The sequence below is a fragment of the Rhizophagus irregularis genome, chromosome 19 (assembly GCF_026210795.1).
Source record: "Rhizophagus irregularis chromosome 19, complete sequence".
Taxonomy (NCBI): Eukaryota; Fungi; Glomeromycota; class Glomeromycetes; order Glomerales; family Glomeraceae; genus Rhizophagus; species Rhizophagus irregularis.
The window spans coordinates 3678802-3702737 of NC_089447.1; the positions used below are offsets into that span (position 1 = coordinate 3678802).

At 24.4% G+C, this 23936-nt stretch overlaps 5 protein-coding genes across 5 annotated transcripts; 3 read left to right on the plus strand and 2 right to left on the minus strand.

Annotated features, from left to right (window-relative positions):
- Window positions 1-5034: 5034 nt before the first annotated feature.
- OCT59_011349 (uncharacterized protein) lies at window positions 5035-5805 on the plus strand (the record flags this gene model as incomplete). The annotated part of the gene is made up of 1 exon (XM_066136442.1): window positions 5035-5805. The coding sequence occupies one exon, from the start codon at window positions 5035-5037 to the stop codon at window positions 5803-5805; it is 771 nt and encodes a 256-aa protein (XP_066001063.1).
- An 866-nt stretch (window positions 5806-6671) lies between these two features.
- Window positions 6672-7082, plus strand: OCT59_011350 (uncharacterized protein; the record flags this gene model as incomplete). The annotated part of the gene is made up of 1 exon (XM_066136443.1): window positions 6672-7082. The coding sequence occupies one exon, from the start codon at window positions 6672-6674 to the stop codon at window positions 7080-7082; it is 411 nt and encodes a 136-aa protein (XP_066001064.1).
- A 6837-nt stretch (window positions 7083-13919) lies between these two features.
- Window positions 13920-15353, plus strand: OCT59_011351 (uncharacterized protein; the record flags this gene model as incomplete). The annotated part of the gene is made up of 1 exon (XM_066136444.1): window positions 13920-15353. The coding sequence occupies one exon, from the start codon at window positions 13920-13922 to the stop codon at window positions 15351-15353; it is 1434 nt and encodes a 477-aa protein (XP_066001065.1).
- Window positions 15354-17814: 2461 nt separating this feature from the next.
- On the minus strand, window positions 17815-19282 carry OCT59_011352 (uncharacterized protein; the record flags this gene model as incomplete). The annotated part of the gene is made up of 2 exons (XM_025317715.2): window positions 19041-19282; window positions 17815-18955 (listed from the first exon to the last, which is right to left on the minus strand). Exons 1-2 carry the CDS (start codon window positions 19265-19267, stop codon window positions 17815-17817), a joined length of 1368 nt encoding a protein of 455 aa, XP_025177696.2. The 5' UTR covers window positions 19268-19282.
- A 1456-nt stretch (window positions 19283-20738) lies between these two features.
- On the minus strand, window positions 20739-21242 carry OCT59_011353 (uncharacterized protein; the record flags this gene model as incomplete). Its single annotated transcript, XM_066136445.1, has 2 exons — window positions 20739-20979; window positions 21049-21242. 2 exons carry the CDS (start codon window positions 21240-21242, stop codon window positions 20739-20741), a joined length of 435 nt encoding a protein of 144 aa, XP_066001066.1.
- Between the last annotated feature and the right edge of the window lie 2694 nt (window positions 21243-23936).

Sequence of the window (23936 nt, forward strand, 5' to 3'; positions counted from 1 at the left end):
TATGATAAAACATAATGTAAAATTTATAAATTCTTTCTTTTATAATTGTTTTTTTAGTTTATAACTAGCAGTCACCCATATATTAATGATTTGACGTTTGAGTGGAATGAAATTCGGATTAATTAAGGAATTGTAAGGAATTGTGAAGAATTGTGAAAAAATAATTATCAATAAAAATTGATTAATTTTTTAGAAGTATTTTCGAAAAAACTTTAATATTTATATGAAAATACTGCAAATATCTTTATTAATTAATTATAAAACATTTTATAATTATTTCTTATTATTTTATATTACGTCAACCTTAAACCGACTTGGGAAAAATATTTGAACAATTAAATGTATTGAAATTTGTTTTCCGGATATTGATTTGGTTATAATAATCCAATTATAGAATCAACAATTTCTTTAATTAATTAATTATAAAATAATATTATAAAAATATCAAAATTTTTTTTGATTTTTATGAATTTGGAAATCAAACTATTTATCCAGCGTTCAATTTAATTGAAAAAGAAATCTTAATTATCTTTCTATCAGCGTTGGCCTACATGTTATATTGATTTTTTTAAAAAAACAATAATTTTGTAAATATATTTAATATAATATTTTATTTCTTTATTTAATTTAATGATAAAAAAAAAGAAAAAAAAATTAAAAAAAAATTTGGGGGAAAGAAGAAGGATAAAGAAAGAAACCGGTTTAAAAAAAGAGAAATTTCCGAAAAAAAAAGGAATCCGAAAAAAAAAATAAGTACTGAAAAAAATTCTGAAAAAAAAAGGACAATAATTCGGTCCAAAAAGAGTGAAAAAAAAATAACAATACGGTCTAAAAAAAAAGATCGAAAAAAAATAATATAAAAAAATCGGTCTTAAAAGACCGAAACAAAAAAAAATTGGAAGTGCTGATCATCTGATTGGCTGACTAATAGATCATTAGACTAATGGAATTTCCCAAAATTTGCCATAAAAAAATTATAAAAAAAAACGTATTTAAAGAGACTTTATTCTTAAAAACTGAAGCAGGCAGTTAAACAGTTAACAGTTAACAGATAGATAATAATTAACAATTAAACAGTTAATAAATTTTATATTTACAAATTGTTATAAAAATGGATCTAAACTTAATATATTGTTAAAAAAAAAAATAAAAAAAATTAATTTCTATTTATTAAAAATGTTGAACTTAAAGTTTCTAAGTATAAAATGTTGATTTTTTTAGTTTAAAATATCAAATTTGATAAAGAATAAATCCTTTTGGCCAGATAATCTAAAGGATCTTTAAATCCATTTGATTATCCAGCTGAAACAAGATTAAATATAAATAGCTCACTCACTGTATTCAAAAGTACACTAGTTACTAGTAGTTACTATTTATTCGTCATCATAATAATGGCATATTTAGTATAGATGTTTTAATAAAATAAATTCTTTGACCATTTTCGGAAACACTTTAGCTTTAATTTTCTGATTTAAAAAAAAATCTGTCTATGAGATAACCCGTTCTTGTCATTTTAAAAAATTCAAATTCAAATTTTAAATATTTTTTATTTAAATACTTCGAAATATCATAAATTATCTTTAGATAATATTATTAAATTGATTGAATCCCTTCCTATTCTTTACTTTAATTTTATAATTACTTTAAAAGAATTTGAATTTTTTTATTAATGAAATCTAATTCTAATTTTACTATTATTATTGCTTTCATAATATTTTTTTTAAAAATCAAAATTATAATGGATTATGTTACTAATAATTTTGTTCTTTAAAGGAGATTAGATTTCAAAAAGTTTTTTTTAGTAGGGATCGTAATAGTTCAAAGGTGATTGGATGATAAATTAAAATAAAGTATATTATCGATAATTACAAATAATAGTGGTAGTGGTAATATATTAAAAGAATTAAAAGTTAGCAAAAGCTAAATTTTATAATAATGATTTTAATTCTTATTGGTTTATGCGAGGATTATGAGATTATAATTTATATCAAATCCGAAATCAGATTTATATTCATTAACTATTCGGGATTAAGTGATATTGGGCGAAAATCGAAAGATAAAATTTTAAAGGACTTAATTCTTCTTCGAAAATAAAAATAAAATTAAACCTTTTAACCTCAAGTGGAATGGTCCGGAGGCAAATATTTTCTGTACGGAAAGCGTCAAGAATTCATCGGCGTCGAACACTCAATTAATATCAAAACAAGGGGGAGAGTAAAGTTGTAGAGCCAGATGGAAGAGGAGGAAAGTACGAAAGTAATCCTCGAAGAAAAGGTAGTTGAGACGGTTAATAAATATAGAAAAGGTCTAATTGACGAACAAGATCAATGGCATAAAATAGTATACTTCACCGGAGGCTATAGTGGATATGAGAAAACAGGTTAAAGAATCAAAAATAAAGATAACGGAATAAATTGTAGAAGAGGTGAAAGTGAAATCGGAGGTAATAGAAAGTATAAAGGTGATCAATAAAAGAGAAGTAGAAGATAACGAAAGAGTTCGAGAGTTAATTTAGCTGAAGGAAGTACTATTCCCCTTGATGAAAGATAATGACTTAAAGAAAGGATCAGAAAAATTCGATCGATGTCTAACGAAAAAAAAGCATTATATATATAACTAGAAAATTTGTTGTGGGAGCTAGAAGTCATTTTATCATAGCAGCGTTGCACAATTATGTTCAATTTTGATATGTTGATAATAAAACATGAATGATTCTTATACAGCTCATATTTAAAGTCACTCTTTAATAAAATGGATGAAATACATATTTTTTTTGTTAAAACCCATTTGGCATTCTTTTTTTTTTATATTTATTTGATAGTGTATAAAAAATTCTTTTTCGGGTGAAATTTCGTAATTACACTAACATATTTTATACTTAAACAATTTCTTTATATGATATTGTTCGGATCCTAAATAAATCATAAAATAAGATCTTTTCAACTGAAATTTTTATAAATTTAATGTAACCGTGATTAATTCTAGTGAATTTTCTTTTGCAAAAAGTAGTATAAAGATATAGATAAATTTTCAGAAAAAGGTCAATAAAAAAAATGGTCATTTTTTTTTTTTTGAGTTTTTGTTTTTTTTAACACGAAAAGAATAACAATCACCGCGCATGTAATATGCAAATCATTTTCATATTAAAAAAAATTCGTGTAACCATATTTGAGTCACTTCATTTTATGATAAACCGTCAATTTTAATATGTAACTCCCATACAAATTAAGTAATTTGATAGAACATCATGTGCTTTACTAGTCTCTGAAGTTAATTTTCCATTTTTGAAAATTTTTTTTTCTCTTCGCATATACAAGAAGTTTACGTTAAAAAATGAACTTTTTTTGAGATCCTTTTAAAAGTTTGGATAAATATATAGTTTTAATAGCAAAAATATATGTAATTTTGCAAGAGAAAAAAGATTTTCTAAGGGTTTAATGGTAGTTATTCGGGTAGTTTTTGTATAAACACAAAAAAATTGATTTTTTAATAAAAAAAAGAATTTTTACTTCAATAAATTTTAATGAGAATCCTTTAACTAATAATAAATATTTTATTTTTAGGTGTAACTTTTCAAAAGAAACAGCTTTTATTAAGTTAATAAGGTCGGTCACCCAATAAGATTTTTGTTTATTATTGAATTTATCAAATTTTCTCTATTTTTTAATATGAAATAATGATAAAATTTTATTTATTATAGGAAAAAAGGAAGGGAAGAGTATTATTAGATTTATTTTTGAATAATATATTTTTTTTAAATTAAAAAAAAACTACAAAATTTTCATTATTTTTAGTAAATCCACTTTTGTCCAATCATGTTTTAATATTAGATTCCTATTTATTTCATCACGAAATTTTTTTATTTTAATATTCAAATTGTTTTTTAAATTAGAAAATAGTTTGTTTTGTAATTAAAACCATTGAAATAATAAATAATTTATAATACTATTATACAAATATAATGAAAAAAAGGGAAATTTTTCTTTATAGATTCTGGGTTTATTTGAAAATTTATTTGAGTTAATATTTTTTTAAGCTTTTTTTTTTGTTATAAAATTATATAAAATACTTTCTGTCTTAATTTGGAGTTTTAAATTATTTACTATATTTGACAAATTTCAAGGTTTTCTCATTATTCCTTATTTTTAGCAAATAAAATGTACCAACTTCTAGTTAAGATCCACCTTAAAAAACAAAAAGTATTTGAAGAAATTTTTCAACACACTCTTAGATGTTGTCAAGAAGTATTATTTTCTATATTTAGTTTGAAAGTTATTTTATATAAATGTGATGTTACATTTGAACTGCCATTTTCAATTTTTATAAAATTTAGGCCGGCATTATAAAATTGGCCGGAATTAAGCAAAATTTTGCCAGAATTATGGATTAGAAAATCATCAATTTTAACCAATAAAATTTATTTTAGCCGATTTTGATCTACATACATAATTATATAATTAATAACTATACGGCACCATAATTTTTAATATGGCTATCATAATAAGAAAAATTTGCCCTTAAATTTTATTACATGCGCAGTGATTGATAAGTTAAAAATCAAAAAATAAAAAGTTGATTAAAGATCCATAAAATACTAAAACTACATGATTAATGCATTTCAGGATATGATTAACAATTCGTATAATAAATTTCTCAGATAAGTTTATAAAAAATCCTTCTGACGTTTAGAATACCCAACTTGCGCCCAATATATCCTGGATTTATAATTTGGTTGGATTAGATAATGTGAATGTAAATGAAATTTTTACTAATAAGGTAAAGGGGACTGTGAATCAGTTAATCAGTTTTAATTGTATATAATTATTTTTTAGGTCTTTTTAATCATTAGTACTGTAAATGAATCTCAGTAATCTGACATAATCATTACCTTTCATATTTGAGTCATTATTGTTCATATGATTTTGTTATCATAAGAGAGTCAGTTAGCATTAGTCATCTTAAGTGCAAGATATATAACAATATATGAATAACCATACAAATTTTTTTACACCATTTTTTTTTTTAAAAAAAAAAATGATTTCGACACTTCCTACTGATTGTCTTAACAAAATTTTCGAGTGCTTAGAGGAAGACAAAGCTACTTTACATTCTTGTTTACTTGTAAATCGTCTTTGGTGCAGAATTTCCGTTGAAATATTATGGAGAAATATTTGGGATCTTAAATGTATTGATCAAATTATTAGGACTCTAATCGATTGCCTTCCTAATGAATCAAAAGACTTATTAATTAATAATGGAGTCATTTCAATTCCAATCTCAAATCCTCCATTGTTTAATTATGTATCACTCTGCAAAGTTCTTTCAATTCCACATCTATTAATTGGCTATTGCACATATATTGAAATTCTAACTCAAGATCCAAAAAATTATCTGATAATCCAAGAAATATTGAAAATGTTTATGAAACAAATTTCTTCTTTAAAAGAAATGGATTTTAGTTTTATTGAAGATGATTATGTTTTTGATTTTTTTTATAATAAATATAATTTTTTAAATTTTATTAATTTTCCTGGAGCAAATGATTGTTTAAAAAATCTTTCAGAATTGATATGTGACTCATACATAAATTCTGAATTTTTTCTTCAACTATCTAAAATATGTCACAATATAAATTCTTTAGTTATAAAATTTGAAGAAACTGTTTCAGTAGTTGGAATAAAAGAATTGATATCTTGTCAAAATAATTTGAAATCCATATCATTCACCTGTAATGATGGTAGTAATATTTTTGATAATGATATACTTAATTGTTTCAAGGCATCAACAAACATTCAAATACTCTAATAGAATTATTCTTATTTGGAATATCACTACTGTTATGCCAGTTCTTGTATGCTTATAAAAATAAGCGTATGGGTGTATGGTAAGCAGAAGGATTATGAATAAAATAAATGTTAAATAATATTAATGAACGCAAAGTGAAAATAACTATATGTAAATATTAGTAAATGTATCACTGTCGATCAATTTACGAAGGTTACACAATAAAATAAAATGAAATTTCAGTCAAATGCGAATACGGTATTGCACACACGGGCATATACACTCAGACGCAAATATGACTCACAAATATAACAAACTATAAAATAAACAATGAGATAATTTATTTAATAAATGCTTTATTAAAATATAACAGAATTATCTATCTTTAATACATAGAAAAATAATGCATCTATTTATATGTAAAAACACTAAGCTAAAAATGTTTAAAATGTTTAATATATGCCATATATACCATATGTGCAATATGTGCAATATATGCCATATATTTAATATATTTGATATATTAAACATTTCGAACATTGATCCTCCCGTTATATGACGTTGATCATTCAACAATAATTAATCATCCCGGAAATTACCATTGATCAACGATTATATCACGTGACTTCGTTGCATTGTTTTTCATCGTAACACTACCATCCATTTTTACTAGAATTATATTTTCAAACTTAAGATTTTTAAAATTAGTTCTTTCAATTAATGTTGATACATTGATTAAATTTTTAGTAATTAATGGAAAGAATTTAGAAGAACTTTCTGTATTTGACTGTAATAATAATTCATTAAATTTAGCTATAGCTAATTATTGCCCAAACTTAAAATCATTATATGTTAATTTTCCATCTAATGGAATAGAAGAATTAAAAATGATTTTTGTTAACTGCCAACAATTAGAAAGTATTAGGACTTCTAGTGGTTCACGTTTAAGCGGAAAGAGACTGTTAGAATTTGTTGCTAAATATTCTCCTAAAAATTTTCATGAATTAAACTTACGTGAAGTAAATTTAAAATCAAAAGATCATTTGGAATCATTTTTTAGTAGTTGGAAAGATCGTATACCACTAAAACCATTATCACTTATCATTAATGGTAATGGTAAGGGTCCTTTAAATAATAACATAATCAGGAAATTAGTTGAAAAATACAAAGGATTGGGTGTTATTAAAAATTTGAGTACTCAAACAAATAAAAGTGAATTAGATTCAGTTATACTCTTATTAAATAGTATATTAAATCATATTAATTGTTGTTATGTAGCAAAAAAAGTGATTATTTAGTTTGATATAATAAATTCATGTATCCTATACTAGTAAATATATAATAAAACTTAATTAATGAATATATCATATTTAACATCATTTTTGATACTTTGAGAAAATTTTACATATGAATCATTCTCTCACCAGAAGCAAACAAGGTTTTAAAACAACATTTTATTGAAATATTCAAATATTAACTACATGTATAACGTAGGTATATAACTAATATGCAAAAGAAGCCAAGCCAAATTACAAGAATAAAAAAATAAATCCTTTTCAAAAAATAAAAGAAAAAGAGAAATGGTGAGTGGACACTTTATAACCGCCTAGAGTGGAAAATGAACTTGCTCAACTCTTTTGGATATCACCAACCCAGCAAGATTACTCTTTGGTTAGAATAATATAACATTATTATTGGAAACCTAATCATGTTTTTACAGATTGCAGAAGGGCTAAAGTGGCCATTCCATACAAAAACAATTTTATTAATCCTGCAGATTTAGTCCAATCAATGATGGACAAGATAGGGGCGAGTGAGCGAGTTTTTTTTGTTTTTTTTTTCCTATTTTTTTTAAAAAAAATCACCAAAGGTTGCCAGGTGGGCAATAGTGCAAAGGCTAACCACATTATATGTATTCAAATTCTTAAGGAAGGCCTATTGATCTTTTAAATTATAGTGAAAATAAATAATTAAAAGAATTTAAGTGTTTATTTAATGTTTAAAGGAATATTAAGATAAATCTTACATTAAAAATCTTATTCAAATCATAGGAGAAAGAATGCAAATTTCTTTAATAAGCTACATAAATCATAAAAATTGATTGAAAATAATAAGTAGAAAATGCGTAGAATAATAATATAGCAAACAGATTAATAAGAGCTATAGATAGAAATTCATTATGAAATGGAGTTTATAATATGCATGTTGTCATTAAAGCCACCAGCATTTTATAGATAATAACCTAGAAATTCATATATAGTTAGAAGATACAAATACATTGGTCATTATTAGGAGATAACTGAACAAAATAGAGTTCTTTAGCAGAATACAGAGAAATTGGTTGAAAAAAAGGACCAATTAACAGATTATTTAATTTGCATTCAAGGGAACAATATAATTATATTTGAAGAATTGCATTTGGTATGTAATCATGTCAATAGAATTCCACTTGCAGGATTTTCTTGGATTATCAACTTTATCCACTTAGTCTATTTTCAGACTAACTTGAAATGATACTAGAAAGAAATTATAATTCATAACCAGAAGTTGCTTACTCTGTCAGCAAAATATAAAAAAAAACACTTAACAAATTTAAAGATGGAAATATCAGTAACATATATATATATTGATTTTAATTACTAAATACTTTCAACACTTAACCATGGAATCTGTAACTTCAAAACTACTAACATTAGGTATGCTTCTTACAAAGGCAACATTGTATAATCATCTTCCAAAACAATAATAAAATGATAACAATAACAAAAGATGCAAGAGGAGCAGAACTTTTGGTTATAAGGTAAGGTGATAGAGGAAGTGGTATAGATAGAAGAAGCAATAGCATCATTAATTGCTTTTTCTTTATAGTTGCAAATCTTGTGCCAATAATAATATCAGAGCTGAAATTAATTATATCCAATCTTTAAATTCAATATAAAGAAATTGTCAAAGAAATAAAATAAACTATAAAGTATCATAATGGAGATACATATTTTCATGAAAAGAACTTCATGTAAATAAATATAATAATATCAACATTTGGATTACCATCTCTATTTATTACTCTTACAACAAAAAAGATTTTATAATTAATTGGGTTAAAAAATATTCTCAATGATAAAAAAAAATCTTGGGAAAACTGCTACTGGCATAATTAATGACACAACAAAAGCATATATTAGATATTTATATGTATCACAAGTTACCAAAAGGTAGTTATCATTTTTTCAATATACCAAATAGTCATTAGTATAGAGAAAGCTTCACAAAAACAATCACATTATGCAATGGTATCATCTATCCAGAGCATTGAAGGAAAATTATCCTAAATTATATAAGTTTCTAAACAGCAAAAATTTAATGAAACATCTGAAAAAATGATTGAATATTCAGATTTGTCATTACTTAAAGAATTAATGGCACATAAATCAATACCAGAAAGCTTATTGTTTAAAGGGAATGATTTTGGAATTTTAAAACTTTATGAAAAATTGTAAGTTATAATTAATAATTTAAATATCAAATCTTAAATTTTACTATAATATTATTAAACTGTCACAAAATTTTAAAAGACATAAATAATTATGATACTATTCTAACAAATACATACTACATTTTATATGCAACTTAAAAAGCACATTGGAAAAATTCTGTACATTCAGAATGGGCAATTTAACTAACTTTTTTTGAAAGAGTAGAATTTCAAAATCATGGTACAGTACATACACATGGTATATATTGAATTTTTAAATCTATTGCAAAAATGATTGATAAAATCTTATAAGATCTGATTTACTTAACCCAAATATTGAATCTGATTTATATGAAAAAGTAAAAGCAAATTAAGTTTATATATTGCAGTGCAAAATTTGGGGTCTAGCTACTTTAAATCATACTTGTAAAAAAGTAGATAATTACAACTATTACTATCACAATAATTTCAAACTCATCACTAATAAAGCTGATGCAAGACAAAGAGAAAAAATGGTGGATCGATGGAAATTATAAAATTATTGATGAACTGTTAGCAAATGCCAGATGAATTTAGAATTTCCTCATCCATTTTTTCACAATACATATTTTGATATTAATACTCAACATTATATTTACAGATGTATTAAAACTGAAGATCAATGAATAGTACCATACCATTCTTTAACTTTAATGATACAATATATTAGTTCTAGAAAATTAGCCTTTTATTTAATAAAATATATAGCAAATCAAAATCATTCCATATTTTAATATACAAAAAAGTGATATATAAATTAAAAGAACATATAGTAGCTCAACTTGCATTTTATGAAAAGAAATGTTATGCAGAAGGCATTTCTTACATGGATGACGTCAAAAAAGCTTGGAAAAAGCTTGAAATTTAAAAATTAGGATCTGTGGAATTAATGCTCTTAATATTGGAAAACTATTTGTAATTCTTTTTGTACTATTACTTATCTTACTACTGATTCTCCTATAAGTAGATAAAAAGCTATTTGATCTATTTATTTAATTAATGAAAATGATGATCAATCCAACACAAACTTCATCAGTAATAAAAACTACAGCAATAGCAATAACTACATCATCAAGGAAAAGGAAAATGGATAACATAATGGAGATTTCCTTGCCACTCCCTTGTAATTCTGATTCTTCTTTGAATATTCTTAAGGTCTTGGAGTTGACAATTCCAGAGTTGGATGCAATCATATTGAAAAATATTTGACCTTCCAGAAGAAGAATACTCTTAAAATTATGAAGTAGTATTTACTAGACTAACAACTTAACAATTATTTATATTAATAAATTAGGAAATTATATAATTAAAAGAACAAATCAAAAATTAGATATTTAAGATTAGAAAACAGAAAACTCTATTTTTTTATCAAAAACTTCTACTTGAAATTCCTTGCAGAAATAAAGAAGAATTGCCTAATTACTTAGCAGTTTTTTAACTAAACATTGGTCATATAATCATTCTGAATTTCAAGAATCTGATACAACAAATTACCTAAGATTTTTTATATTTACAATAACTAAAGCTAAATCTTCAAATTTAATAATCTATTAGTAACTTAATTAATAATTTACAATTTATAATACCAGCTTCTATAACAGAATTTCTTACCATAGTATCCAACATAATTCCTAATTAATTGATCCTCTGCATTAAATCTTCCAATGATCAATTAAATGCTCTTTCTACAATTTGTAATATTTTTATTCCAAAATTATCAAAAAAACAAATATGCATATTTTTTCATTACTGGAACTAGTACTGGAAAATTATTTTAATTAATTTAATTACTAATGATTTAAAAAGTAAAAGGTCAAATTATTTATTACTAGCTCCAACTGGTATAGCTGGCACAAATATTGGAGGTGAAACTATATGTTCTGCATTAAGAATTCATTGAAACACATAGTCAGTGGTTTTAAATCTTAAGCATAATTTTTTCAAATATTTGAAAACTAGAGATACTTTAATTATTTATGAAATTCCTATAACATCTACTCTTTTTTATTTTATCTCTGATATGTTTTCTGTCATTCAGCAACAAATTAATGCATTTGGAGGATTAAATGTTATAGTTGTTGGTGATTTAGCTCATCAATATAATTTTAATGGATTTTTTTATTTTGTAAAGTGGTATAATGCCAAAATTGGTATTTAAAATCTATTCATTTTCAAAATTGATTTGTATCATTTTTAAAAATCAATTCGTAAATATATATATCCCCCACATATTACTTCCAGTAACTGCTGGTTTACCAGTATATAAATCATCAGAATGGAAATACTTTTATTCTTTATTTTAAAAAAATCACAAGACAAAATCAAGATATGCAATATTATCATGCCTTACAAGAAATTAAATTTGGCAATATTTTTTATGAATACATGGACTCTTTTATATAAAAAGGAAAATAATTTTAATTATCATAAACTTCTTAATACTATTCTTAATATTAAAAATATTGTTGGATATAATCAAACTGCCAATCAGATACATTATTTGTAATATATATGTTACCAGTAAATGAAAATAAATAAAGAACAACACACTAGTCTTCTGTAAATCCATAAATATTCTGCTCTCCTTCAACTCTTACAGCCCTATTAGTTCAGCTATTGATTTTATTGATAATCAACAATACAATCCAGATGATGCACAAAAACTTTTTAAAAGAAAACTAACTTTCTAGTTATTTATATTTACAAAAAAGGTGCTCAAGTTATATATCCTAAAAATAATCTAATAGATCAAAATATATATAATGTTACTATTGTAGTAGTAATAATTGATCTTGATTTACAAGAATAGCTTTTAGTGTAGAGGGTAGTATCATTAATATTGGAATTAAAAAAGAAACTGCAGCATTTATGATTAAAGGAGTAGATATCAATTTCCTTTACAAAATGCATTTGCACTTACAGTTCATAAAACACAAGTTTAACTTTACCAGAAGTTTCTGTAAGTCTTGATAACCAATTTTTTGCTGCTGGCCAAGCATGCATTGTATTAAATAGATGTCAGATTTGTCTAAATTGCATATAGCTTCCTTGCATTCTTCTGCTTTTATTACAGAAGTCAATAAATGAAGAATATAAACATCCAAAACAGAAGCTGCTGTTCCATTACCTTTATAAATTTAAATTTATTAAAATAAAAACATTAAATTAGCATAACTGTATATTACATTAAGAATTAGATAAAAGTTTTAATTTAATATTAAGATTGGTGTTGTTTGCTGCATCAACTTGTTACCCATAACTTTTACTACTACATGGAAGTAATGGAAACCTTTAGGATCGATTGACATTTCTGCAAGATCATGGTATTCTCTTTCCATATGATTACCTTTGGACACTCTAACCACTTTCCTTTGGGTTTCTTGTAGAGGTTTTAATTAAATATTATTATAAAATTACTATGAAACACCAGTGGTGCTTAGTACCAGTGTCACATATTTTTATTTGTATTATGTCACTTATCAGATTTATTAGTTTATGTTTTATTTATGCAAGTAGTTTCACCTTTTAGAAATTGTGACCATACTCCAGAGAGATTGTAATATTTGCTATTCCTGGTATATATTGTCATAAATAGATTATACAAAATTTTTAGATTCTAAATTTAAATTAGACATTGGCATTCAATAGGTAATTATTGAGAAACTTTTATGCTTTTATTTTTTGCTTTTTTATATTTTTTATATAAATTATAAAAATTGGGAATCAAGTCATAATTATTACAATTATTGTTAATAAAACATCTCTTTTTAATATATGAAATTTTTCTATTCATACATAAAATACTTTCTTCGACACTATTGAAGGTATAGTAATTTAATAAATTAACAAAGTGTTGAATTCTATCAAACGTAATTTTTCAATACATTCGTTTTCAAAATGGTTGAAATTGATGTTGATTACGTCTCATGTAAGGTAGTGGTGACAAAAAAAAAAAAATTTTTTTCACATATAAAAAAATATATGTATTGTATGTAAAATAATACAAGATCATGGAACACTTTTTTACGCAAACGCTCTCAAAGGATTGATGAAATATCACGTGATTGCTAATCGACATTCACAAATTATCCTGTGTTTGTCACCAGTGATCACGCCCTACGTGCTCAACATAGATTTCAACCATTTTGAAAACGGCAATAATTGATTATAAGTAATATGTATATGTATTTACCGTAAAATCATAAATGATCACGTTATAAGTAGATTATGTGTCATACGTTACTTTGATGGTTAATTTTCAGTCCGATTTTAGTAAACGGGAATAGTTATTCCGTGGATAAGATAATCATGTAAATATATTACTAATCTTGGAACACATTTCGAACTTGGATTATATAATCACTTGAATTTTGGGACGGGTAGGAATTCCGATACTATAAATTTGGCTAGAGCTGCACAACAAAATTTAGTACTGTATTACAAGACAGAATTCTTTTAAATTCAGCTGATCATTTAATTCAATCCAAATAAATTTTAGCTTAAACACAAATTTCTTACTTTGGTATATTTAATAGCAAATATTTGTAACATTTGTACCACATTTTATAACATAAAAGAAACTCTTTTTTTTTTTAAAAAAAAAAAAATTCCTGAAAATTAAAAAATGACACTTCGACTTCCTATTGATTGCCTTAACGAAATTTTAGAATGGTTAGAAGATGATAAGATGACTTTATATTCATGTTTATTAGTTAACCGTTTTTGGTGTGAAATTTCGGTTAGAATTTTATGGAAGAATTATTTTGGACTTGATAATAAACAACGATTAAAAGTTTTTAATACTTTAATTTCTTGTTTACCTAAAGATTCAAAAGAACTTATTAAATATAAGAATGAAAATATTATTTTAACACAAACTTTACCATTATTTAATTATCCATCATTTTGTAAAATTCTTTCAATTGGTGAAATTATTATAATGACAAAATTATTTCTTGAAAGTGAAAGATTAATTCATTCTGAAAGTTTAAGAGATTTAATAGGACGAGAAATTTTAAAAATGTTTATGAAACAAATTCCTTCATTAAAAAAATTAATTTATTATTCAATTGATGGGGAAATAAGAATTTCAAAAAGTATAACTTTAACACAATTTCTCGGAGCTAAAGAAAGTTTAATGGATCTTACAGAATTAAGATGTAGTTCAGATATTACATCAGAATTTTTTAATCAATTATCACAAATATGTCATAATATTCAAACATTAATTATAGAAATTGAATATAGTCATATTTCAAATGGGTTAAAAGATTTAATTTCTTCACAAAATAATTTAAAATATTTATCATTAACAGATCCTCTTTTAAAAGATATGGATTGGTCAGGAATTATATCATCTTTAACAAAACATTCAATTACATTAACAAAATTACATATTCAAGTAAATGGAAATAAGGAATTATCATTTATTAATAAATTTAAAAATTTACAAGAACTTTTTATTTTATTTGAATCTTATGGTTCTTCTAATTCTTTTAATAAACATTTTAAAGATTTACAATATACAAAATTTGATCAATTACAAATTTTAAAACTTGATGGAGGTTGTCCTAAATTTGAAATTTTGGTTAAATTTTTAGAAAATAATGGTAAAAATTTAAAAGAATTTCATGTTAATGGTTATGGTTCTTTAAATTTAATTATTGCTAAATATTGTCCAAATTTATTATCTTTATATACTTTATTTCCAAAGAATGAAATGGAAACATTAAAATTTATCTTTAATAATTGTCAAAAATTAGAATCTATTAAAATTTTATGTGGTGAAGGTTATTTAACTGAAAAAGAGATTTTGAAAATTGTTGCTATTCATTCCCCAAAAAATTTTCATGAATTAAAATTATATAATTTCGATATATCGGGATCTGATTTTGAACCTTTTTTTATCAATTGGAAAGATCGGGTACCATTAAAATCTATTTCTTTTATTATTGAATGTCATTTAAATGTTAAAAGAGAAAATATTGAATTACTTGAAAAATATAAAAATTTGGGTATTATTAAAAAATTTGAGATTAATGTAAAAGGTTTATATTAAAAAAAAATAATAAATAATTATATTATTATTTATATATTATCCTAAATTTATTTGTATTTATTTATAATAAAACATATTATTATTATTAAATTATAGAATTGTGATAATATTTTTTAAAGTGTAAAATTGTTGACTCATTTGCATCACATGATTTTTCTTGGAAAAGAAAAAGTGAATAATATTGTTTCTTATCAATCGTCATCGTACATATCTGAGATTTTTCACAAAGAATACATTATGCATGCATCATGAGGTTGAAACAATCAAGCGGTCACACAAATAAATTACAGAATCTAGAACTTAATATTCGAATTTTCTGTGATACACGGCGTAAGGACCCTAGATAATTATAATAGAGGTTACATTCACGTTACTATGAAAATTTCAAAAAAATATACACTAGCCGACTAGCCGTTGGGCGTCCGAGGCATTATAATTGCATGATTATTAGTATATTATTATATTAACGTGTTACATTTGATTCTAAATTATCTAAAATTATGTTGGCATACACGTGGTGTTCAATACGCTTCGAACAATAATTTAATGAAATAACTGTTGATATGAACCATCTTTTTACAAACACAGATAATAATTTCCTGGAGCATTTTGATATCTTTTCAATGTTTCTAAATGACATTTATTTTTCCATCTTTTTATTCTTAAAATTCCAGATTTCGAGTTATTATGTTAACGTTATAAGGATTAAGGTTTAAAGTTGAATTGATTTCAATAACCGAATTTTTTTCATCCTTAGAATGAGCTTCATGTTTTTGATGTTGTGATACCAAAAGTAAAATTTCTAATTTTCCTGACAACAAAGCGCCTGTTTTCAACGTTTTATTGTTATATTCCCAAATAATACTTTACCCAACTAATTATTTATGCATAAAATTTATTTTCTTTCGACCTTCTTTATCAAAGTTATTAGTATTTTCTTCTAAATCAAAAATATATTACAGCTTTACTAATTTCTCTTAGTTTATAATCAATCTCATTAGTTTCTCATCATCATTTTGATTTAAGTTCTCTTCTAATAAAGAAACTTCATAAACTGACATATTATAAGTCCTACCATAAAAAAGTTTTTCATATTATTTTAACAAATTCGAGAATTTCAGAAAATGCAATTTGATTACTCATGAGCTTCATTAATAACCAAATAAATTTCTTCATCTGTAGGATACTATAATAAGTCATTAATATCATTAGCAATATTACCTTCATAATAATCAAAAATAAGTGATTATATTATACAAATGATACTTTTCTTTATGGAATACAATGTACATTTCTTATATTTATTGAATAGCTTTATTAGAGACATAATAAATGAATATTAATATAAATCACAAATACATAATTTTTTTTAAAAATTAAATGAGCAATTATGAAAAGTAATTTTTAAAGTTAGTTAACTTTCAATATTAACATTTGAACTAGAAATATTTTTATTATTTTCGTCTACTTGTAGTAGCACTTTCATTTTTTAATTGTTAACGTTAATTTGTTGCAAAGAAGTATTTTTACTAATAATTCAAATAAAAATAAATATTTCAAATATTTAAAATATGATACTAATAAATAATATTTCATCTTCAGCAACTTGCAATCCAGATGTTGAAACTTTATCAGATGTTCTATCAATGGTCATCTTTTGATATAGATCACAATCGAAGTAGTACTACATGACATTAAAGTGGCTTGATCTGTACATAAAAATAAATTAATCAGTGATATATTAATTTAGCTAGTAATAAAAATTTAATAATACTAATAATACTGTACCAGGTATTTTTTCATATGTAGCATTACGCAATCTTTCTGAATATGGAAAATTCAATAAAGTCAAAAGTACGGCATAATTTCTCAATATATACGTTATTGAAATTGATATTGGAAAATCGAAAAAAAAAATTCGTACTGTACTATATAAATCAAAAATATAAATAGTTCTTACCTTGAAGATTCAAATAAAAATTAATTACATCAACATTTATTGTAAATTATTTATAAAAATTTGGCTTCAAATATTTCCTCCACTTTTTTGATTTTAAAGAAAAATTTTTTTACAAGTTTATGAAATCCAGGACATACTTCAAGGATACAAAAACACTTTTTATTCAGAAATTGTATAGTTTATATCTTGTCAATTGATTCTTCACTACATATAGTATTTTCAGTCAAGAATTCAAGAATTCGACATTTGGATCATTTTTTGTGCTAAAGATTAAATTTACCCTTCCCATAATTACATCGTACTCAACGTAAATCAATTCATCTAGTACTGTATTTATGATATATGTCAAATCTAACAATCATTATAATCAAATACTACATAATTTTTAAAATAGTAAATATTTACTCCAATAAAAAAAAAATATATAAATTATTAATTTTGGAAATAATAAATTAAGTAAACAAAAAAAATATTTATGTATAATTATTATTCACGCTAATTCTAAAAAATTTGAAATACTTCAAATTCTTTTACATAAGACTTCCTACCATTTTCTCTGATCTGATTTTCATATTTATTTTTATTGCAACTAACTGTAGACGAATAAATATCAAAACTCAAATCACTATATCCAAATGATGGACCATCAAACGAAAAATTACGTATAGCTCTCTTTTCATCTATTACCCGACTTAAAATATACTCATTATTCCTAAAGGAAAATATGAAACTATTTTTAGTACTGTCAAAATTATCATCAGATTTCCATTTAATCGGATTATACCCTCCCAAAATTTCATTACTGTCTTTAACTTTAATAAATGTGACAGTATGAGCTTGGTTATCACAAATTTCATGGAATTGTTTGGCCGTACATTCATTAGGATATCCACGAAAAATTAATCTAAATTCAAATAAATTTTTTATTTTGTTCGTATACTCTAACCTATCTATCCATTTTGAGATTAATTTAACATGTTGAAACGTAATGATTGTAGAATCAATATTTTTTGAACTTATTGATCTTATTTCAGGTTTTGATATTTCATTTGGCTTGATTGGTTTGTTATCATTATTTAAAAAATCTTTTAATAAACTTTTATATAATTCCTTTGGAAATATTTTTTTGTAAGACGTCACTTTTTCCGAAAATTCCTTGGAAGTTAAATTATGGAATCTAATTAAAGGAATGCATTGTTGTAAGGTTTTCTTTAAAGCATTGAAGTCATCTTTTGAAAAGCTTTCAATGTCAGATGGAAGTCCCGGATTTTGAGCAAGTCCCCATTTAATCACATGTTCCCAGACTTGTACTTCATTCAATTGAACATTTTCATTTTGAATAAGTGAGATCAAAAGGTTTTCTGGAATTAAAGAAAAGTTTGGAGAATTGAAAATCTTATATGGTTCTTTAGCAATTAAATCAGTACAATATTTTTGAAGTTGTAAAAAAGAATCATTTTTAAAACTCGTTCGATATATAAAATCAAAGTTTTGTTCCATCCAGTCCGCCTTTCTCTTAATCAAAAAGACTTCTAAATAGGGAAATAATTCTTGAAGACTAAGTTCATTAGCAGTGATTAAGATTTTGATGATATCCGAAACCTCATATTCTTCCAAAGATAATTTCCCTCCATAAATATATCTAAAAATAAACGTTTTGAATTTAATAAAGTATAATAATTTTTAATTGTTTATTAATAAATTTTATTTTTATTTTTTTTTTTTACCTTAAAACCACACTAATGTGCGCCAAAGTTCCATCATTTTTCTTTTTATTTGTTGATAAAACTCTTCGTAAATAAGGAGAACGATAATTTAAAATTACCATATGAGCACGAAATATTTTTACGTTAGGGTCATTACCAACTTCAATTGTAATATCATAATATTCTTCATCATTTAAAATTTCAAGAAAATTTTGTGATAATTTTGGTAAAAGTTTATTATCGATCATTATAATAATTTTAAAAAATGAGAATGAGAAAAGTCTAAAAATCGTGCAGATCATTCTTGAATTTATATTTTTTTTCATATGCAGCATTACGCAATCTTTCCTAATATGGTAAATTTACCGTAACGTCGGTTTATAATTTTTCAGTATCAACAAAATTCGTACAATAAAAATAGATAAGACAAAAAAAAAATACTAATTACGGAATTTCCGTCCTCTATTCTAACGCGACATCGTGAATTAAAATATTATTGATACCATAGATAATCTAAATAACACATTTGTTCGCAACTATCTAACCTCAAGATATTATCCAAGGATTCACATTTCACAATTAACGGTAACAAATTCATATAATATTTTCTTGTTATTTTATGATTTAAATTTGAAAATAAAACATACAGTCTTGATTTCTCAACCGTAATTTTATAAAAATAAATACTTATATAAATTTATTTATTTGTAGCTTTAAGAAATAAAGATTATTTATTAAAAAAAATATGCGTTAAAGTAATAATTATAAATAAATATTATTCACGTAATTCTACAAAATTTGAAATACTTCAAAATCTTTTACAAAAGAACTTTCATCATTTTCTCTAATCTGTTTTTCATAATTAGTTCTTTTGCAACGAACTCTTAATCCAAAAACTAAAAATAAACACATGTCAATCAATTCCAAATGATGGACCATTGAATGAATCATTTTTCATGGCTTCCCTTTCATTGATTACATGACTTAAAATATAATTACTGTTTCTAAAAGAAAATATAAAACTATCTTTGGTAATACCAAAGCTATTATCAGATTTCCATTTAAGTGGATTATACCCTCCCAAAATTTCATTACTGTCTTTAACTTTAATAATCGTTACAGTACGAGATTGATTATCGCAAACATTATGAAAATTTTTTGGATTAAATCCATCACAAGATGCACGAAAAATTAATTTAAATTCATGCGAATTTTTAATTTCGTTCGTACATTCTAATCTATCAATCCATTTTGTGATTAATTTGGAATGTTGAAATGTAATGATTTCAGAATCAATATTTTTTTAAATTTGTTTCTATAATCTCATCTGTTACACATGGTTCCATTTTTTCAACTTGTTCAATTGGCTTTCTATCATTATTTAAAAAATCTTTTATTAAACTTTTATATAATTCTTTTGGAAAAACTTTTTTATAAGGTAAAACTTTTTCCGAAAATTCCTTAGAAGTTAAATTATAAAATCTAATTAAAGGAATACATTGTTGTAAGGTATTCTTTAAAGCGTTAAAATCATCTTTTGAATAGTTTTCAATGTTAGAGGGAAGTTTCGGATTTTGAGAAATTCCCCATTTAATCGTATGTTCCCAAACTTGTACTTCACTTGCTTGAGTACCTTTATTTTGAATAAGTGAGACCAAAAGTTTTTCTGGTATTGAAGAAAATTTTGGTGAATTGAAAATCTTATTGGCGCTTTAGCAATTAAATCAGTACAGTAAAATCAGTACAGTAATTTTGAAGTCGTAAAAAAGAATTATTTTCAAAACTCGTTCGATATATCGAATCAAAGTTTTGTTCCATCCAATCAGCTTTTCTTTCAATCAAAAAGGTTTCTAAATAGGGAAACAATTCTTGAAGACTAAGTTCATTAGCAACGATCAAGATTTTAATAATATCTGAATTATCATATTCTTCCAATGATAACTTTCCTCCATAAATATACCTAAAATAAATGATTACAAATTAAAAAAAAAATACTTATTAACTTCTAATTTATAATCTTTTTTCTTACCTCAAAATCACACTAAAAATTTCGGGCGAAATATTCGATAATTTAATATGTACCAAGGTTTCATCATTTTTCTTTTTATTAGTTGACAAAATTCTTCTCAAATAAGGAGAACGATAATTTAAAATAATCATATGAGCGCAAAATATTTTTATATTAGGATCATTACCAACTTCAAATATCATAATATTCTTCATCATCTAAAATTTTAAGAAAATTTTGTGATAATTTTGGTAAAAGCTTATTATAATTATTAAAATGAATAAAAAAGGGGGACTTATACTACTCCCCCATTCAGGAAATGATCTTGTCTACTACACAAAACTCTATATTAGAAAAAGCCTTACTTTTTTAGCAGGTCCCACATTAAGTACCCTGTAATTGTAACAGAAGATGATGTACAAATAGATAGGTTGAGTCGCACATGTACAGGGTTAACCGCCAAAAAAAGCCAATCATATTTATTGTCACAAACTCACAATAGGTAAATTCATGTTTTATGAAGAAGAATCAAGTATAAATAATTTTATATAGTCCTGTACAGTGTCTGGTCCGAGCAGCCCTAAACAGCCGGTATTGTTCTAATTGAATACACTTTTGACTAAGTTGCCCAACCCAAAAATGCTCGCCTTCGTGTGACTGACTCTCGAGTGCACGTGATATGTAATGTTGGCAAAAATTATTGTAATACGGTCTGCTCTAAGTCGGCAAAATTAGGAACAATGGGAAAAGTGCTTAATATGACGTTTGTGTGTATCAAGACGAAGATAATGATAAATGATAATACTGATGATGCAGATCAATACGAAGATATGATATGCTTGACGCATCAGAAAATGATTTTGCTATGAATCAGATTTGGGAAGATGAATTTACGTGAAAATTACTTTACGAAAAAAACACTACAAAAAAAAACAAAATTAGTGGTTTCCGGCTATATCTGATATCAATAACGTGATTCCTAGAGTTCTGACAATATTGAAGATTTATCTGATACATCAAATTTATCAATCATTGAAGTCATAAATAAAAATGATACTATGGAATTTGCTCGGTTAAAAATGCTTGATCATATAACATACTTTTTTTGTTAATTAAAAAATTCGTTATTATTCCAAAAATTAAATCAATCGACCCTAAAAATAAATAAGTCTCATGAGAAGCTAAAGTTTATGAAACATGAGAAATTGATAAATATTGATAAAAATTACTTTACATACTGTATAGTGTATACTGTTTACTTGTTTTAATTTAAATATAAGTAAAAACATTTATAAACATTTTAAAAAAGGTTTTTTTAATGTTCTTTTATTAAAACCTTTAACAAAAATATAATCACAACAGATAATGATAACTTAATAAAAAAAAAGTTCTAGAACTACCGTATTTGCCCAAAAATAAGTAATCACCGAAAATAAGCAACATGGCCCGCATTATAACAAATTTTGGCCCACATTATCAAAACTTGGCCGGCATTATGTGCAAAAACTTGTTGCTTATTTTCGGGCAAATACGGTATATATTTTTTGTTAAAAATATGAGTGTTATAAATGTCCAATAAATTCTAGAATATATATTTGTATGTTTTAATAAGTACCTTAAGAATCTCATTTCAATGAATCAATAAATGTACATTTATAAACTATACAGTAATCCACCAATATTGTTAATTCTAATCTTTTGCTAAATTTTTTAATTCTTTTTTTTCTTGTTTTAATTCTAATTTTAATTCATTCAAATTCTTTCTATATCTCCTGCCATCATGTTAAAATTTAATTGAGTTCTAGTTCCTTCCTAAGAATTAGTAGTAAATTTAAAAATATTGTATTTATCATAATTAAAAAAATTCAACTTAAGAATATTTTCTGTCACAAGACTAACTTCCAACTGCAGATTCTTTAATTTGTATAGCTAAATCTTAATTCCATTTGAATATTTGACATGTCAATTATTTTTCTTCTAACTCATTTTGAGAACTTTGATAATAAGCTTCAGCAATTGTTTCTAATTTAATAAGATTCTGTTCAGTATCTTTTTGTTTCAATTCAAGAAATTTCAATCTTTGAGTTTCTTCTAAAATTTCATTTAGTAAAATCTTGTATAGAATGCTTGTGAATGAGATTTTACAATAAGGTTATTATGCCCAATTGGTGCATTTATAAATTCCATAATATATTACTTTATCAATATCACTAACCCCATTTTATGAAGAAGAATAACCCATTTTTTTAATAGTATCTAGCACTTCTGATGTAGATGGTCTTTTTGATGGATCTTTATCCCAACATTTTTCATCAAATTTACATACATTAGCCCTGTTCATTTCCGGTCGGTTGCATTTTTCGGTCGGATTTTGTTGTACAAAAATTATCCAATAAAATATTTTTATTTTCGATCGCAAATTGAACTGCTTTAGATGAAATTTAGTTCGAACTCCTTCTATTGATATACATTATTATCTTAATTGTCACGTAAACAGAAATTATCTAATTTTGGTTGGTTATTTTTGGCGTTCGACCAAAAAACCCCCAAAAAAATTGGGATAAAAGTTCAGAAAATGGTTGCGTTGTACAAACTGATCAGCCCAATCAAAATTAACTCAAATCTGACCGAAAAATGCGACCGACCGGAAATGAACAGGGCTATTGTGGAGTATTTACAATAATTTCAGGACGCTCAGAAACCCTGACAATAATAATAATAAGAAGGAAAACTGTATTAATAAGTTGATAGAAATAATCAAATAAATAAATAAAAAATGACAAAAAAATAATGAAAAAAACAACCAGAAACAAAGTGAAATAAAAGAACATTAATATTACTTATTGTGCCATATTTATTTTCAATTTTATAGATTATATATTTGGCTAAATTAAATAGGCTTAAAAAAA